The 20229-nt window shown below is 39.5% G+C and overlaps 1 protein-coding gene across 1 annotated transcript in view; it reads right to left on the bottom strand.

Moving 5' to 3' along the window:
* The window catches only part of tubgcp2 (tubulin gamma complex component 2), a 30444-nt gene that overhangs the window by 6947 nt on the left and 3268 nt on the right, over positions 1 to 20229 (bottom strand). Inside the window, exons 2-13 of the mRNA XM_078428615.1 lie at positions 19874 to 20032; positions 19321 to 19449; positions 15342 to 15518; positions 14858 to 15017; positions 12961 to 13168; positions 11327 to 11526; positions 10797 to 10986; positions 9798 to 9943; positions 8574 to 8754; positions 5256 to 5436; positions 3734 to 3906; positions 1072 to 1200 (exon numbers count right to left, since the gene is read on the bottom strand). Coding sequence (XP_078284741.1) covers positions 1072 to 1200; positions 3734 to 3906; positions 5256 to 5436; positions 8574 to 8754; positions 9798 to 9943; positions 10797 to 10986; positions 11327 to 11526; positions 12961 to 13168; positions 14858 to 15017; positions 15342 to 15518; positions 19321 to 19449; positions 19874 to 20023 — 2024 coding nt within the window. The 5' untranslated portion in view covers positions 20024 to 20032. The remainder of the gene's footprint in view (positions 1 to 1071; positions 1201 to 3733; positions 3907 to 5255; positions 5437 to 8573; positions 8755 to 9797; positions 9944 to 10796; positions 10987 to 11326; positions 11527 to 12960; positions 13169 to 14857; positions 15018 to 15341; positions 15519 to 19320; positions 19450 to 19873; positions 20033 to 20229) is intronic.

Genomic DNA, 20229 nt, shown 5'->3' with positions numbered 1-20229 from the left:
CAGCAAACAAAGGTTTATAAGATTAGTTTACATGGAGCATCTTGGTCGGCATGAACAAGTTGGGTCGACGGGCCTGTATGACTATGTTTCAGTGCAAGGTCAGATTAATGTCTGGAAAAAGGAACGACATTTTGGACAGATGGCCATTGTGCCATCAGATACCAAACAGAACAAGATATTCCAATGAGTGCTCTTCTTCAGTGATATCAATTCAGAATTTTATAAAGCACACAATGTAACTGTTCAGGTACCAGAAGATTATGTTTTGCAAATTAAGTTTGACGCTCACTGGAACTCTGACTAACTGGGAACAATTCACATTGAGAATATCTATTTCTACATTCTAACCAATGTAAACCTAGTTAATATTAAAAACAAGGCAGGTTTCAATAATACAAGGACTGTTACAACTTTAATTCTTCCATTACAGGTATTAGTAGTAGTCTAATAGGTGAAATTATTTCATCTGACGGTGTGGAAATGATAGAGTGCATGCTTAGTGCTAGACAAACTGAGCCATCCTTCTACTTAGCTCAGATGATGTTGCAGTTCATTAAATATTACAGCTGAATAAATACTGCAAAGTTCTCAACTTATAGTACACATAAGCAACCACATTTTTACTGCATTTTTAAGGTTGATTTCAATCAGCTGTACTTTATTCAAAATATTACGTTAATGTAGTATGGAAAGAAAATACAGAAACCCACATGACATCCACGCATTGATTTTTAAAATCTCTCCCACTCTCTTTAGTCAAAACACTATTTTCAGATACAAGATACATTCAGTTAAAGGAGAGCTTTGTCAGAGTGAAAGTTACTGCTCAGTCAGAAAATGGCAAGTTTACTTAATTCAATTGATTCTCAGGTACTTAAGGAATACTACTTATTTATAATGTTCCACTGATAGATTGTACAGCAGATTCAAAGTGATCTGAACTGGCAAAATCAGAGGTTCATATTTGTTTCAATACACTGTTCCAGGCAGTGTCATAAATGCCACAAATGTCAAGAATGCACAATAGACCTTAACTACAGGGAAAGCACTGTCTCAAACAATCATCCTTACCATCTCGCAGAGTGTAACGAATGCTGTTTTGCAACTGTATTACTGATCCACACGCTACACAGCTGCCGATCCACATGCTTACAGTAAAACATATGTCTGAAGAGCATTTGATACCTCGTCAAAGCTTTCCTATTGAGAAAAAAAATGAATAGTGACCTCACATAATGTAACTCTAGAACTTGAAATTAGATATTTATTGGCAACATTCACAGCAATTACATAATGCCTCCTTTTCGTAGCTTTGCAGCGCGCCTATGGCACTGTGTTATGTGTATATAATTTCACTTTGCACCAGTCTGCAATCCAAATTAAACACACAGAACATCAAACTCAAGTGTAAGAAAAAGTTATTTTAGCTCTTCCTGTCTAATATCTTGTCACTCTTCAAAAAGTTATTTAATCCACTGCAAAGTAAATAATTTAGTGTTATTAGGTCATAATAACTCCAATATTTGTGTTGGAATCAAAATGAAATAAAAAATAAAGTTGTTTCAGAACTATTTAAAACTTTATATTTAGAAATGTTTTATCATTTTAAATGACATTTGTTTTCCTCATTTCTTGAATATAGATATTAATTTTTATGCGAAACATATTCCACCACCTGAGATGAGAATTGGAAATTTGAAAGCTCTCTTTTTTTTTTAGATTCATTGATGGCACACACACGGCCATTTTAGTTTCTACACGGTTTTATTCAGCTGCTTGATCTCGCAGCCACAGAGCAACGGCAATGTTAACAGTGTAAACAGACACGGTACAAGATGAGAGAAGATCTGAAGGCATGAGCTCAACCGGATTGAAAGAACGAGGTCTGTTACACACTGCAAGCATGTCCTGCCGCGCCACATTCTTCATTCTTTAATTTGTCCTTCACAAACAAGCCACTGATGCCCAAAGTACAAAACTCTGGCTGTAGGAAAATACAAAACACAAAGCCAGCCTGAAGCAGCAAACTTGTTCGTGGTTAGATGGAGACAATGTATCATAAAACCAGTTGAGTCATTTTAATTGGAGAGCTTAAACACTTTCCGAAAAAATCATTCACAAGAGAGATCATCTAATTTTCTCTCCGATTTTTGACCAACAATGAATGAAAAATAAAATTCAGTTCCTAACTAGTGTAACAATAAAATAGGTGACTAATTCCAGTACTTTAATAAAGGAAAAGTGCCGTACAAGCACCCAATTTTTTGAACACAATTTTTTGAACACAATTTTTAAATCACTGCTGAAATTGATCCTCTTTCTGTGTTGGTGCAGCTTCAAGATGGATACTGTTAATGCATTCTTAAAATACATATTTAAAAAATCTTATGAAAGTCTGTGAAATGCACTGTACACAAGCTTTATTTAATGAGTTTTAATTCAAGGTAAGCTAAGTTTCACAGGTACGTTTAATGGCCTTTCCTTCTGCCAAGTGAACTTGCTGCCAGACAGAAGATCACTGACATCCGGGTTCCAGTGAGCTGGGCAATACATCCTGCCTGTAAATCTGTCAGAGAGCTGAAATATCAGTGTAATGGGCTGTGGTCAAAAGAAAATCCTGGCAACGGTCTGTGAATCTTTTCCACTGATGTCATAGCTGTTAAATAACAGTGACTAAGATGTCAATATAAATCTGAATACCACAGCCATGAGAATGTTCTGACTAGCTTCTATGTTACTTCATAACCAGGATCCTATACATCTACTAATCAAATACATACATCTATAATCCCTTAAAACCCCAAATGGCTGCTCAGATATGACTGAATAGTTGAATGAAGCACTATTCTCTTTATCAAATTAACTCATTTTCCAGACAGAAGAATCTGTTTGTTATGGCTCGCAAAATTATATTTTACTTTTCTCACAATGAATGGGAAATCCCTAAACACAGGATTGATATTGTACACTTTGGATTTATTCATGTGACTTGTAGTGGGGTTTTCTTTCTAAAGCATCAATATTAGATTTTATTTTGTACATTCACTCAATCATACCGGACTTCCTTGTAATAAAAACACGAAGGGAACTGTAGTTCCCCATCATATTGTCAAAAAGCACCATTCATGATCAGATTTAATTTGAGGGGCAATTGACTCTTCTGTGTGTGATCCACGTATAGATCCACTGGTCAACTATTCACGTATGTGCTGTGCATCAAGGCAATATTAGACTGTACACCAGAACAATTCTAAGCTTGCTCCTGAACAGTGCCACGGGACCTTTATTGTCCCACTGATGAAGCAGATGCATACGACGTTTAATATTCATGCTGGAAGATGCCATTGATAAAAGGGCTGCAGAAATTATTGGTCTAGATTTTAGTGCATCGTGATCTTTCAGCTTTAGAGTCAGGGCAAGCACACTAATGTGATCATCCTGACTTGGAAATGTTTCACTGTTCATTTAGTGTCACAGTCTGGAATACCCCACGCAACACCAATCAGGTACAGATCTGACACTGCTTACTAACTGGCAAGCAGCATTTCCTTGCTGAGGCTGGTGAAATTCCAGATATCGAGTTATCGTCTAACATTAAATTAGAGCCTCAACAATACCAGAAATCCACACTTCCTCATGCGGGGCTTGTGTCCTAGCCAGATGAATAAGCCAAACCAGGATGAGTTTGGCGATTGGTTTGCATGTTACAGTGGAGTTCGACAAGACCACTCACCTGTTTAAAATCAATGACAATGGCCATTTCACCACATAGTCAAAGGAGAAAGCTTCCAGGCCACTCAGAGCAATCTCAGTCGGGTCTGCATTGATGATGGCCTTTTCCTGCTTGGTTTCTATGGCAAGAACCCGCAGCAACTGAGTGATGAGATCATGTGGCATCAGATTAATCTGCAGGAGAATAAAATCATGCATTTAATTTACTGCATCCAAACTGGCAACATTAACTGAAAACACTAAGTGAATCATTTAGGATTTTGAACAACATAACTGCAGAACATCATAAAATGTGAATACAATTTCAATAAATTTAAGACAACAGAATGCTTAAATGCTTGGGAATGGTGCACATTCACAATAGAGCTCGTATCTAGGCAGACACTTGGATAGACATTAAAATTAAACGTCCAAGATGTTGCAGGATGTTCTTGCTCACTGTTTACAGCACATACTTTAGAGAATTAAAGATCAAAGGTTTGGGGTTCCAGAAAGATGGTAAATTGCAGAACAATCACTTTGGAGTTTGGAATTGATAAAATGGTGAGGGGGGGAGAAATCAACAGATTGTAGTGACCAGTAAATCCAATTACAGTTGTGAATCACAGGGAAGGGAGGGTGGAATTATTCAGACCATTAAGTTTACGCCATTTCTCCACGAATCTCTAAGAATCAATCTTCTGGTTACTTTATTTGGAAATTCCCCCTACAACTACCCTGTATTTAAAATGTAACTAATAGACTTTGCTTCAGCTGATCCAGTCAGTCAGGTATAATTCCAGCCACTCATGCTCCTTCACCTACCAACCCACCAACTCCTTTTGAAATGCCCTTAAATGTTTTACTGCATTATTGTCACTCTTCAAACCATTATTTACTTCATCGTCTCGACATCAAAAACAAACACCCATTATATCACAGTACTGTTGCTTCCCAAATGAAGCATCAGGATAGTAACATTCAAAATCATCCATCTTCTTCCTGCAGTTACATTTTAAATTCACTCATACATGTACTGCAGATCACATTCGGCCATTCCTTTCAATATTACACACCCTCATCATAATTTGCCATCATGGTGATTTTTATTAAATTAAAAAATCAAAGCTGCAGATGTTGTTAATGAAGACAATGAAGACAAGCATGCCATACACCTTCTTTACCACTCAATAGTTTAGTTTAGTTTATTATTATCACGCATACCAAGGTGAAACTATCCCTACATCTGGAGGCATGTATTTTCAAACTAATGATCTGTATCGGATCTTTCCGGAGCTATGGACTTGCACCCCCAAATCCCTCTCTACATCAATGGTCCCAACAGTTCTGTCATTTACTTAAACTTTCCTTACATTTGACCTTCCAAAATACATCACATTTGCTCGGATCAAACCTCACCTACATTTTGCTGCCCAAATATTCAACTGATTTGCATCCCATGGTATCGTTTAACAACATTCTTTGCTATCCACAACTCCACCAATTTCTATGTCTGTGGATCCATCAATTCAGTTTGCACAAACCTTCAAATCATCCTTAAATGGGTCAGTGTTGGCTGTGCTCATTTGCAGAGCTAGCTCCAAAAGAGCTTCCAGCCTGGTGGTGATGATATCATCCACTGACTTTTTCAGCTCTTCCTCTGTAAGGTCCATGAAGTGGACAAAGAAATCTCCTCGATCCATCAGGAAGTAGTGTTTTATTGACCTGGAATACAATCAAGATAGCAAACATTTTATTGTAGTACCATATGTTGATTTTATTGTACAGAACAGGATAATTAACAACCATAAAGTTTGTCGAAGGATGATTTAAAATACACATGGAAACTATTTAGCCAGCTTTATTTTGTTAGCACGGAACATGTAATGAAATACAGCTTTTGACAGTATGCATTAGAATTAACTTGCATCAAAAAAAAATCTGAGGCAGTATTTTTGTCTCAACCAGACACAGGTTACAATTAAATGATGTTAGAATCAGAAAGATAGAGCATGGAAACAGGTCCTTCAGTCCAACATGCCCATGGTGACCAAGGTGCTTAACTAAGCTAGTTCCATTTGTCCATCATTGGCCCATATCCCTCTAAGCCTTTCCTATCCACGTACCTGTCCAAGTGTCTTTTAAATGCTGTTATAGGACCTGCCCCAACTACCTCCTCTGGCAGCTTGTCCCACCCCACCAGAAATATGAAGAAGTTACCCCTCAGGTTCCCATTAAATCTTTCCCTCTCACCTTATAGACAATAGGTGCAGAAGGAGGCCATTCGGCCCTTCGAGCCAGCACCGCCATTCAATGTGATCATGGCTGATCATTCTCAATCAGTACCTCGTTCCTGCCTTCTCCCCATACCCCCTGACTTCGCTATCCTTAAGAGCTCTATCTAGCTCTCTCTTGAATGCATTCAGAGAATTGGCCCCCACTGCCTTCTCAGTCAGAGAATTCCACAGATTCACAACTCTCTGACTGAATTTTTTTTCCTCATCTCAGTTCTAAATGGCCTACCCCTTATTCTTAAACTGTGGCCCCTTGTTCTGGACTCCCCCAACATTGGGAACATGTTTCCTGCCTCTATCTAACGTGTCCAACCCCTTAATAATCTTATATGTTTTGATAAGATCCCCTCTCATCCTTCTAAATTCCAGTGTACACAAGCCTAGTCTGGTCTATATCTATGTCCCTGTTTCTTGATTCCCCTATCCTGGGTAAAAGACACTGCATTCACTCTATCTATTCTCCTCGAGATTTCATACACAGATTAGACATAAGAGTGAAGAATTGGTAATAACATCAACCTCTACTAAATTTAGTTGTGACATCAGAGTACCTGCCAAAGCAAGTGAAGTCACACAACAAGTTGCTTCTGTGAAATCCAGGCAATACTACAGAATGAAGACAGAAGCGATGGCAAATGCTGGAATCTTGAGCAAAGAAGCAGTGTTGGAGGAACCCAGCAGATCAGGCAGCATTTATGGAGGGAAATGGAGAGAGTGTTTTGGGTTCAGACCCTTGTTCCGACTACAGAAACATGTTTAAAACTTAGTGCTTTTAAACATTGTATTAAAAGTATACCTTTTTTTTTCAGACTCCAAGACAACCCTGTTGTGTTGTAACAGCTTCTACTTTCAGCGGTCTTACTCCATTAAAAAACTGGCTTTGTTAAGAAAAGTTTAAAACTCTCAATCCACATTCATGTTTAGATAGGAGGACGGTAGGCCATTTAGAACGGAGATGAGGAAAAACTTTTTCAGTCAGAGAGTTGTAAATCTGTGGAATTCTCTGCCTCAGAAGGCAGTGGAGGCCAATTCTCTGGATGCTTTCAAGAGAGCTAGATAGAGCTCTTAAAGATAGTGGAGTCAGGGGGTATGGGGAGAAGGCAGGAACGGGGTACTGATTGTGAATGATCAGCCATGATCACATTGAATGGCTGTGCTGGCACAAAGGGCCAAATGGCCTACTACTGCACCTATTGTGGGGGCTACAGACATTATTCTGATAGTACCATTAAGATGATGGGTTTCATCTATCTTAAGATTTTGTCATGACAACACTCATTTATAATACATAGATTTCTAACCAACAAGGGAATCAAGGGTTATGGAGCAAGGACAGGATGACAGACTTGTGGGATATTGAAATGGCCAACTTCTGTTTGTACTTCATTTGATCTTACAAACACATTCCACCAGACATTTAAACCACATTTGACAGTGAGCCTGCCCTGCTTGCCACACAGGGATGATTAGAAAAACAAGCCATATCAAGACTGGAGGAAGATTTCCAAAGTTAACGAGTTTGAATAGTTCACCAGCATTATTCTTTGCATTGTTATTAAAGAATGTTTGTATTTTCTTAGATTCAATTGCCAACCAAGGATTGCTACATTGGAATGTCATAAAAACTGTCAGCAACAGTGACCCGAAACATATCGGACTTTCTGCAAGTCCTGAAGCGATTCCACTGAAATCGCCAACTTTCACACGTGGAACAAAATGTAGAATTTCTGACCTACATATTCAAGATTAAAATTTCAAAGGGATTGTCTGGCTGGTATCAATACATTTTAAAAATAACTTACTCTGCTAATAATGAGGTCCATATGGGCCATGGTAACACAAATCAGCAACTACATACTGGACACAAATCCCAAGGATTTGGAAAGCTGTGTTTACAAAAAGCTTCCCTGAAGGTCACTTCATCAAATGAAGATTAACATTCATCTGGATGCTTCAGGGTAAAGTAGAATGTACTAGAAAGTTATATTGTTTGGTATAGCGTTAATTCAAATTTGAAAACTGAAAATGGTTAAAAAATTTCAATTAACTGTGACGTGGAACTAAAGACATGGCAACGAGAATTATTCTAAAACTACACATGGACCTACGTTTCGGAAAGTCCTTTGTGTTTTTAAAAACCTTGCACATGAAACCAAAGAGCAGAAACTTTAATTGTGCCTCCTTGTCTCTAATGAACCACAGCCAGTTTTACAACTAAAATAATCCGGTGAAAGGTTTCTTTATCCCTCAGCGAACGCATTGCAAGATGTGACTATTTGTGTTAAATATGACTACTCATTTACTAAGTCTTCAACGAGGTTAAACATAGAGACACTAATAATACAAGCAGAACCTAATAGGAAAATCCAAAAGGGACAAGTAATTCCATTTGTGGGAATAATTTAATAGTTTAAATTTCAGAAATGTTCCCATAGGATTATTGGCTGGTGACCTACTGTACAAGTAGCACCACTGAACCAAACAAGGAAATTATAGCAACTCAGTTACTGCAGGCAATAAACAGAAGAAAACATTTCCTTTCTCAATAAACTATTTAAGGTTCTGTACCTGAGTCGTGCCAGGAGTTCTTTTTCCTTCATTAGGAAGTCTAGCAGAACCTTGCTGGCATAGTTGTAGGACTTTTCAATTTGTTCCATGTATGCACGTTCCTTCAGAGTGTAGATCACGTCCTTGGCATTGGGACATGTCACATCACGACCACATTCCCGAACAACATTCAGATACTTTCCTGAACATAAAGAGAACACAGGTTTTTTATCATCACACTGATGATAAAAATAAAGTGGCCGTTTCCTCCTACAGACCAGTGTCTACACCCTGGACTGTCCATCAACCCAAACTGGAAGAATGTCATTAAGCACAAGGGAAAATAATTAAAATATGATCAAGTCAAATTAAAACAAAGAAAAAACCCAATGTCATTCTTCGACCATGCTGAAGAACAGGAAAGGACAAAGTGGCCAAGGGTTTCTCCTTCAGGGCTACCTACTACCAGCAGATCAATAAATTGCATTCCCTTAATCAGAAAATGTTCTATACGATTGTTTAAACAACATCTATTGACCAAGATGTGCTACCATGTACTCTACTGGGAAATAGAAAATCTCTTAGAAGTTGTCCATGAAGGGAGTTACCTAAATTTCAGCAGGTTTTTGGGGAGATAAATTAACTGCTCATTATACTTAATGGCAGACCCCTTTAATATAAACAAATATTATTCTTGTAGTATGTAATTTAAAACCCCAACATTTTATAGGCACCTGCAAATATTTAATAGAAGACACAAGGAACTGCATATGCTGGAATCTTGAGCAATTATCGTTGTTATAGAAAGTTAAAAAATTGATTCCCTTAAATAAAAATCCAATAAATGATATACAGCTGGAATTTCAAAACAAACTCATTCAATGTTAAAACCTCGTTATTTTGCACTAGTTTGGCTGATGTTGTGCTGCACTGCAGAAAACCTCTGCATGTCATTTATAAATTATATGACCTAAATAAATAAATGAGCAACAAATAAAGCAAGTTTGCTGCCGCATTAGTAAATATTGCAAATTAACATTCGGACCACAATCACAAACTTTCTTGATAATAGTTAAATGGCTCTGCCTCGTGTATTTTTATTAGTGTTTCTGTTTCAACCGAAAATAAGATTTTAATATTAAAACAAATCAATTCACTTCAACACTAAAAAAAAATATTTATAGTGCATTGAATCAACATAAAGGGACACGCAGATAATGAAGAGAGCCAAAGGGATTACATTACCTGTGCTAAGTATCTTGTCAGCTAACTTCTGCAGAAACGATGGGATTCGGTGCTGTATAATTGTGTATCTCTGATCCCAATATTTGTCATTGTAATCCTCCTGAATTTTCTCCTTTTTAAGTTCATGCTCCTCCACCATAAACTCACTGCACATTACAAAGATCAATTTGCTCCATTTTTAAAAAAAAGTTGTAATGCAAAACACAATTAAGTTCATAAGTCATAGGAGCAGAATTAGGCCATTTAGTCCAGAGTCCATTCCACCATTCAATCATGGCAGAGCTGTCTTTCCCTCTCAACCCCATTCTCCTGCCTTCTCCCCGTAATCTTTGACACCCTTACTAATCAAGAACCAGTCAATCTCCACTTTAAAAATACCCAATGATTTGGCCGTCTGTGGCAATGAATTCCACAGATTCACCACCCTCTGACTAAAGAAATTCCTCCTCATCATCTTTCTAAAGATATGTCCTTTTATTCAGAGGCTGTGCCCTCTGGTCCTACACTCTCCCACTAGTGGAAACATCCTCTGTACATCCACTCTATCCAGGCCTTCAGTAAGTACATGCCGAGAGCTGTCAAAAGCTCCTCATATGTAAACCCAATCATTCCCAGGTCATTCTTCTAAACCTCTTCAAGACCCTCTATAATGCCAGCATATCCCCTCAGATATGGGCCCCAGAACTGCACACAAAACTCCAAATTGGGGTTGACCAGCGCATTATAAAGCCTCAGCATTACATCCCTGCTTACTACGACAAATTAAAACATTCCATGCAGAATGAGTTCATTCTTTTTTTCTGCATTATCTTTACTGGTACTACTCTATCTTCGCATCACCCAATCCAATTTCTGACCGACTACTCTGGTTCCCACCTCCCTGCCTTTACAGTTTAAATCCTTCCGAGTAGCACCAGCAAATCTTCCTGCAAGGATTCAATACTCTTGAAATAATCTTATAGTTATAGGCATTGAGGATTTCCAAGAATTCTCTTATACCTGTAAGGATCTTGTATAATTCCCCTGTAGATCCACTTTTCTAAAATTTCAAAGTAAGGTACACTTGCTGCTTTTGTTAGGTAGAGACACAACTCCTGTGCCTGATTGTCTCCTGTGTAGTTAAACGTTCTGTCATGCAGCACACTTAGCGTCGATCCTCCCATACATTCTCCTTTCTCCACAGAGGTAGCTGGTAGAGGATAGAAGATGAAGAACAGTCTGTTGAAACAGTTGATATCTGTACACTGTTTATTTTGTAGAAAATGCTTTGCAAAATAAAAAAAATCTGTTGACTGCAGTTAATTTAGGGAAGCTATTCAATGTTTTTGTACTTCAAATACGGATCATTCTCTCCAAACACTGCAAGAATTATTTCAAATGATGAATGTTTTAGTTAGCACATGCCATTTTCTACTTGCATTTACTGCATTGCACTGACAGGCATAGATGAATGACAACCTTGGTTTACTTTCAAGATTTCTTATGCTTGGCTTTATATGGAAACTACAATTCAGACAATAACACTGTACCTATTGATGCCAGAATTTCCATCGTTCTAATGGTTGGTTGAACGTAAAACCAAAGTTTCTGCAACGAGAGCAGCCCTTGTCTCTGTAAATGTTCCAGTTGTGTCACGAGGATCATGTACTCCTTCACCAGCGTCCGCATTGCTGCAGCTAAGGCGTGGTTTACCTGACCGTGCTCAAACGACGATTTATCCTCAATGAATCTGCAGCAACATAAAATGGAATTATTGAAGCTGGGAAACAAGCATTTCTGTGCACATTGTTTCACAGCTACATTTCCTTAGTCAGGCTGAGCTCAGTATGAGCTACTTTGCTTCTGTCATTCCCACTTAATGTTATAAACATTCCACGGGACCGCTGCACCCTGTGGTCACGCACACAGCCAATGCACATGCCTGCGCCACAATCCTGATGATCTGCTGGGGGTGAATCTGAATAACATAGCTGGATGTTTCCAAGACCTCTGGGAAATAATAAGAGAAAAGGTACTACACAGAACACACTGGACTCAACAATGAACATCACCAGCCCTGCAGTGCGTGTTACGTGCACCCAGATGTGGGCATGTATGGAGGGTTGTGTACGACAGTCTGGAAAACGATGGGGTAGATCGCTAGGCCAAAAGTGACAGGGAGAACACTTCCACAGTTTAGGTTTACTATTGTCACGTGGGTACAGGTACAATGGAAAGCTTTGCTTTACATGGTATCCAATCAGTTCAGCCAATACCATACATACAATCATAAATACAATCAAGCCAAACTCAACTAGAATAGATAGAGTAAAGGTGAAGATACAGAGTATAGAATATTGTAGCGTAACAGTTCCATGGACAAAGTCCAAGAGGGTAGAGTGGACAGTACGCTAGCTTGTGGAAGGACAGTTCAGAAGCTTGACAGATGAGAGGAAGAAGCTGTTTCCGAGTTTGGTGGTGCACACTATCAAGCTTCTGTAGCCTTTATAGCGGCAAATGATCTGACAGGTTATATACAAAATGCTAGAGTAACCCAGGGACATGCAGCATCTCTGGAGAGGAGGAATGGGTGACGTTTCGGGTTGAGACCCTTCTTCAGACTGATGTCAGGGGAGTGTGCAGGACAGAGATAGAATGTAGTCGCAGCCAATAAGACTGGTGGAAGAACTGGGAAGGGGAGGGGATGGATAGAGAGGGAAAGCACGGGCTATTTGAAGTTAGAGAAGTCAATGATCATACCGCTGGGGTGTAAGCTACCCGAGCGAAATATGAGGTGCTGTTCCTCCAATTTGCGCTGGGCCTCACTCTGACAATGGAGGAGGCCCAGGATAGAAACGTCAGATTGGGAATGGGAGGAGGAGTTAAAGTGCTGAGCAACCGGGAGATCAGGTAGGTTAAGGTGGACTGAGTGGAGGTGTTCAGCGAAACGATCGCCGACCCTGCGCTTGGTCTCATTGATGTAAAGACTGATCTGACAGGCTCAGGTGGAGAGGTGGAAGGGTCTAGGCATACCGAGGCCAACAGATAAGACGCAACACTCTTGCTCGACCTTCAGACCTGGGGACTGCTGAGTGAGAAGGCTGGTGCACACTGCCCCATGGCTTGGCTCTGTGCCTCAGCTTGAAGGCCAATGCCATCTCTAAATATTTCACACCTTGCTCACCTGGTAACAGAGGAATAACTTGCTGCTATTGGCAGGATCCTATGCACAAGCTCCTTGACGGACATGTCCAGTGTGGGGTCAACTGCAAAGGTCCGGCTGTGTTTCCCCATCAATGGTTGGGCCGTGATATATCTCCCATCTACTCCAATCAAGACGTACAGCAAGTCTTCAACGATCATTTGTTCTTGTGTAGCAAGAGGTAAAGTTCCTAATAGAAAAGAAGTTTGATATTGAAAGGGACGAAATGTTGCTGAGATTTATCAATCAGATGAATTTGCTTCAAACGATCCAGACTAAAGTTTTGTTAAAATTGCATCTTAAAAACAGACTAGACCAAGTGGACCCGTTGGGCCCAAACCTCTTCTGCATTGGTGCAGCACCCTCTCCTCCCCCCCCCCCCCTTCCCCTCTCCCCTTCCACTCCATCCCCCTCAACCCCCCTTATCCTACCTCCTCCCCCCCTAGGAGATAGATGTAAACTTTAAAATGTGAATAACTTTAAAAGTATAACTCCGATTTTAATGAAACTTCTTCCATTAGCACCAAAGGGACGAAGGTGAGTAAGGTGGGCCTATAATTGTCGGGCTATCGTGTACCATTTTGGCTGTAGTTCAGGAACAAACAAACGAGAGTTTTAGTATATAGATGATCTGCATGTGACCCAGGATATAAAATCATAAAGAGACATCATCTGATTTGTTTAAAGGGAATGGATTTCCAACAAAATGCTGTAATTAAATGAAATTTAGCAATAGCCCAAATTCAGAAAACCAGGTATAGCAAAGGAACAATTTATGGATGTGATGCGCAGTTAATTAGACAGAGTACATAGGAAACGTTAAAGCTCAGCCTCAGTAGGACGTGTTTCAATCTGCAGTTGTCACGTGTCAGAAGCTGAGTAATGTTGCAGAAACAAGGAACTGCAAGGCACAAAGAGCTGGAGTAACTCAGCGGGCAGGCAGCATCGCTGGAGAACACGGATAGGTGACGTTTCACAGAGTGCTGGAGTAACTCAGCGGATCAGGCAGCATCACTGGAGAACACGGATAGGTGCTGGAGTAACTCAGCGGGTCAGGCAGCATCGCTGGAGAACATGGATAGGTGATGTTCCAGGTCGGGATGCTTCTTCAGCAGGATATGTCACGTTCCTCAGACCTGGATCGGTGACATTTTGGGTCCTGACCCGAATCGCCGCCATGTTATTCAGTGATGCTGCCTGACCCGCTGAGTTACTCCAGCATGGTGAGTCTTTTTCTGAGTAATGGTATATCCAGATATGAACACATATCTTCCCATGACTTAAAGATCCTTTCTTAATTTTAAGTTGAATAAATTGTGAATTGAAGGGATGTCAAACTAAGAATAAAAACAAAATGAAGAATGGCTCCAGTTAGACCATGAGGATTCCTTGCGAGGCAGAGTTTGAATCAATCAGTGTGAAGGACAACTCAGGGCACCTTCACCATCATGAGAAAGTCCAACACCGTGTGTGTTGTTCATGGATGGTAACACCAACAAATAAGTACTTTAACTCTTGCATCATTATTACAGGAGGAAACTAATAATAAATGATTTTTTTTTTGCAAACCAATATTACCACAAGATTTTAGTGAAGTACGATGAAGCAGATATCAGTTCTTGCAGCAGGCTTCTTACAATTAAAAACACCCAAAGATATATGTCCCGAGATCTAAGGTCGGCGAGATGAATGGTGATAAAGTAAGAACACAGTGTTTAGGTGCAAAATCATATAGATTTTACGATATTTCTTTCAATGCATCAATAGTTCCAAGGTAAATTGGCTTGGTATTTAGTGACCCCAAGAATAAGGATAGTCCCATAATTCCATTTACAAGTTTGACACTGACTGAGATTGAAGCTCCTTGTACTCCACCTACCAATAGAAACGATGGTTTCAGTGATGGGACTGGAGCTGTGGAGGAAGTCCCCCAGCAACGCGGGCCTCCCATAGACCCACGCTGGGAAATGCGGGATGATCTGCCCAGGGTTTTTTCTGTTGTGCTTGTCACGAAGGAGCTTGCGAATTACTTCAAGTGGCTAGAAACAAAACATTTACAAAGTAGTTTAAATGCTCCCTAATTTGCCGTGAGTGCAACACTCTAAACAAATAAATTAAGTGGGACACTTAACATAACTAACTTAAGCATCCACAACTGACAGTACTCAGTAATGCAGAGAATGCATGATGTTAATCATGCTTAAAAATAATCAATAGCTGTTGATTGAATATTATTACATGTGTGCCAATTATACAGGCTCAACACGTGCATTGATTGAGACGTTTTGCATCTTTACAGAGCCAAGAGAAGTCCGATAAATGTACAATTTACTGAAGCAGTTAACTCCAGTTTGATCTCGTACCTGTTGTGAATTTGAGCCGGTGGTGACGCTCCCAAGTTGTTTTCGTAGTTCTTCAAGTTCCTGCAGAGAGAGTTTGGCAGTTGCTGCAGGGACACTGAATGTGGCAGCACCGCTAGCCATGATACTGGAGGAGTGCTCTGCTCGGTCCTTCGCATTCTGCTGCAGGTACTGCAGCGTCTATCAGGAAAATACATTCATTTGCTTTCAAATTGCAGCTTTTAAATATCAAAAATATTTTAACTCAATTTCTTGCTTATAATTATCTAACACCATGGAAGACAATTTGGCTTTCTAATCTGTGTAAAACTGAAGCTCTGATTTTACATAATTTCACTTTTCATCCAAAGGTCCTCGTTCTTCCATCCCACCGAACAATGAGTGGACCTTGCTGAGAAACACCAGTCTCTTCCACATAGGCATCATGAAGCTAGGGACACCTGCGGAATCAGAGTCCTGATCTTGCTACAATTATACCAGCTATGTCCCAGTCCAGTCCAGTGGCAATGCACAAACCCACTACAGAGCCACAATACTTATCCTGGGACACCTGCACAAAGAAACCATGCCAGGAATAGCCACCACACACTTACATGCAGAGGAACTGCTGTGAGGATAGAGAGTTAGAACATAGAACAGTACAGCACGAGAACAGGCCCTTCATCTCACAATGTCCGAGTCAAACATGGAGCCACGTTTCTCTCTGCATGTTATATGCCAGTGCAAAAGCCTCTTAAATACCACTATTGAAACTGCTTCCACTACCAACCTCGTAAAGTTCCAGGCACCCACTACTCTGTTTAAGAAATATACTTGCCCCACACAAATCCTTTAAACTTAGCCCCTCTCATCTTAAAACAATGCCCTCTAGTCTTTCACATTTCCTCGTTGGGAAAAATGTTCTGACTGTTTATTGTATCTATGCCTCTCACAATTTTATAGACGTCTATCAGGTTTCCCATTAACAATTAGAAAAAATAATTTAAAAATTCTCATGTTGGAAATCTAAAGTAAAAATAGAAAATGCTGGAAATACTCAGCAGTTCAGGCCCTATCAGATGCGGAATAAAGTACTGAATATTTCCAATGTGTTCTGTTTTTATTTTAAAGTATTAGTTTATTTACATTTTCTTAATTAGCCGAGTATAGTTAAATGTTTTTTTAAATTGCTTTAATTTAAATTTTAAGATTATTCTTAAAAGTTATTAGAACTAAAGAAATCAATTATCGTTAAGTATTTCTGACTGCATTCACTCTTCTTGCCAGGGTTTTAGTTTACAGCCAGCAAAGCACTGGGGTGAGGCTGAGCTGGCCATGGAGGTTTGGTCCTCAGCTGTTTGCTGAGTGTTTCTTGTCGGCATTGCAACTCTGTTTCATCCTGAAATTTAACAATAACTATAAACCAATTAACATAGCATATTGATATTTTTATTGCATGATTCTGATGAAGGAAGATTTGAACAGATTTCCCTTTCTTTGCTCACAATTCTATAAGCACTTATCCACAATTTTTTGATTTATAGTTTTGTTACAGTTAGTAGTTTTTATTGCATCTTTGCAGATAAGACTATATTGCCAAATTCACTCTACTTTTTACATAAGTAATCTCATACACAAGGCAATATGAAAACTCCAGGCTATGTTGGCTGCAGCAGAAGACTCATGACCCAACACAAGCAGTGGGTGATCAGAGCCTACACTGCTGCTACTTCTCCAGGATTGGCGCTTCACTGGAGATGTTTTATCCAAAGGAAGGTCAGGTCAGTTTAAGCCTCTCCACTTAAGCAATGCTGAACAGCTCCCTTCAGGGCAGCTTTGAAATAGTTCTGGGAACAGATCACTTCTATACAACCTTCATTGGTCAGAAAAAGTAGGCAAAAATAGCAAAGCCCCAAGGGCAAGATACAATAATAGTGAAACGGGACATGAAAATATCTTGCTCAACAATTATGGGTCAGAAATATATAACTAGAACTTAGTTGTCTGACACATTGGACAAGAAATGTTTGACATCTCAAGAAAATCAAATATGTTGAAATAAAGTGTCATCCACACAAAACACCAGGTGCAGCAGGCAGTGAAGAAAGCGAATGGTATGTTGGCATTCATAGCAAGAGGATTTGAGTTTAGGAGCAGGGAGGTTCTGCTGCAGTTGTACAGGGCCTTGGTGAGACCGCACCTGGAGTATTGTGTGCAGTTTTGGTCTCCTAACCTGAGGAAAGACGTTCTTGCCTTAGAGGGAGTACAGAGAAGGTTCACCAGATTGATCCCTGGGATGGCGGGACTTTCATATGAGGAAAGACTGGATAGACTGGGCTTGTACTCGCTGGAATTTAGAAGACTGAGGGGGGATCTTATAGAAACATATAAAATTCTTAAGGGGTTGGAGAGGCTAGATGCGGGAAGATTGTTCCCGATGTTGGGGGAGTCCAGAACCAGGGGTCACAGCTTAAGGATAAGGGGGAAGTCTTTTAGGACCGAGATGAGAAAACATTTCTTCACACAGAAAGTGGTGAGTCTCAAGTCAAGTCAAGTCAAATTTATTTGTCACATACACATACACGATGTGCAGTGAAATGAAAGTGGCAATGCCTGCGGGTTGTGCACAAAAAGAATTACAGTTACAGCATATAAATAAAGTTAATTCTCTGCCACAGAAGGTAGTTGAGGCCAGTTCATTGGCTATATTTAAGAGGGAGTTAGATGTGGCCCTTTTTGCTAAAGGGATCAGGGGGTATGGAGAGAAGGCAGGTACGGGCTACTGAGCTGGATGATCAGCCATGATCATATTGAATGGCGGTGCAGGCTCGAAGGGCCGAATGGCCTACTCCTGCACCTATTTTCTATGTTTCTATGTTTCTATGTTTCTATCCTGATGTGAAAGTAGACGGTGTTAGGATGAGCTCGGCACCAATGCTGTGGATGCCAAGTAACCTACTCACTGAGTTCAGAGTTTTATATTATTAATTCCTAATTTCCATCATCCATTGCACTGAATGTTTTGAAAACTTATGATTTTTACAGGTTTGAATTTGGATTGAAACCAAATACTTCCCATAGCCAGAAGAAATTTTATTTGGACTTTCCAAAATGAAATTCCACTGATAGAAACCTAACAATGTTACAATAATTCACCAATCTTTTGGGGAGGTGTAATTTAAACTTTCCTGTCATTATAAAAACTTGTATATCCATATACTGTGCTTAATGTAGCAAAATATCCCCATGAAATGGACTATCTTGATGGCTGTTAGACTAGAACCAAACTTCTACAACCTACAATGTCAATAAACTGGTTACCAAGTTTGTGAGTTATATACATTTGGCCATTGATTCTAATCTTCAACTGCTCATTATACTCAGCTCAAGCACTGCACCTTTTCATTTTGTTTTATTACTGATCAATCTCAGCTATTTCTATTGAATCTATGGGTTCACTGCCCCTTGTTCTTCAAACTTCAAAGTTCTACCATTCACCTACAAATCCCCTCAGACTCCCTACTGTTAAGTTCAATGGACATTTTGCTTCATTAAATTTGGATAAAAATGAATCAGAAAATTAATTTCACTTTTGGCAGTCCATGATAGTTTACTACACATGCAGGCAGAGCTTATTGCAATTTCAGTGCCAAAACTAGGGAATGAGGGAACAATTTCTTGAAGCAGCCTAGGCAATAACAGGTTGAACAACTACAATACATTGAACAACTACAGTGTTTCTTCTCCAGTTATATATGAATGTTAACAGTAATTTGAAGGAAAGTCCTATTTTGTTGTGAACAGTGCAAAATGGCATCAGGTCGCAATACACAAGTGGATTCTAACCCCCTAAACAATAGCATGGGGCATCAAGGTTAATCAAGGTTCAAACATCAAACATTCCAAGTAAGCAAGAAACCCTTTTAGAAAGACATCAGGTTTACAGAAAGCTTTATTGAAAGGCTTGAAAATGAAACTAAAAATACACTTGAAAACTCAGTACCTCCTTATCTTCTGTAAATTTTGATAACAGATAAACCAATGGATCCACATTCCGAATATTTATTGATTTCAGCTCATCATATTTCCTGAGAAATTCCTCTGGCGTTCTGGAGAACTCAGTGATTTTCACCTGGTAAATAAAACAAATTATACTTTAGCTTTTATCTAGTGCATACAAAGCTGTATACTCCGCTCACTCTTCCTCAATTTCTACAGCCTTCTCTGAAACCTCTATCGATACTGCCCTAGCTGAAAGCATCAGCATCTCACTGTCCCCAGAGGAAAAGGTTCAGTGTGTGTACATATACACACACACACACACACAAAGATGACCAGTTGACCCATCACCTTTACATGCTCTTTGAAAGAACTATCCATTTCATTCTATTTTATTTCCCCTTTCATCCAATTCACCTTGTTAAAAATTATTATTGAATCTGTTTTTGTTAATCTTAAGGCTGTGCATTCTAGTCTTTAACTGTAATATATTTTAAATACAGCAGATTTATTATGAGAAAGAATGGGCAGACCAGGATGCATGCGGGCTGTTTTACCTTTGCACTGTGGGAAGATACAGTGGTTGTGACATATGGAGTTCTATTCTTTTGGAGGAGGTCAATGTACACTTCAGCTCCATCACCACCACGGACTCGAAGCAAAGTGAGCAGCTCGTTAACATCGTGATGGATTCGGAATTCACTCATGACTTTTTCCTGTAAGTGAAAATTTGTAAATCTGCTGAAAAATCTAACGTAAAGTTAAAATAATGTCAATCACAACAATGCAATCACACCTTTCAACATATCTAAGTCCACAATTCAGCAGCCCAGTCATCATGAGGATGATATGTTGCCTAAAAAATCTTGTCTAACCTTAAACAAACTTAGGAGTGGCAGATAGACACAGAATG

This window comes from Rhinoraja longicauda, chromosome 35 (genome assembly GCF_053455715.1).
Source record: "Rhinoraja longicauda isolate Sanriku21f chromosome 35, sRhiLon1.1, whole genome shotgun sequence".
NCBI lineage: Eukaryota > Metazoa > Chordata > Chondrichthyes > Rajiformes > Arhynchobatidae > Rhinoraja > Rhinoraja longicauda.
This window is presented reverse-complemented; position numbering and strand designations above follow the sequence as displayed.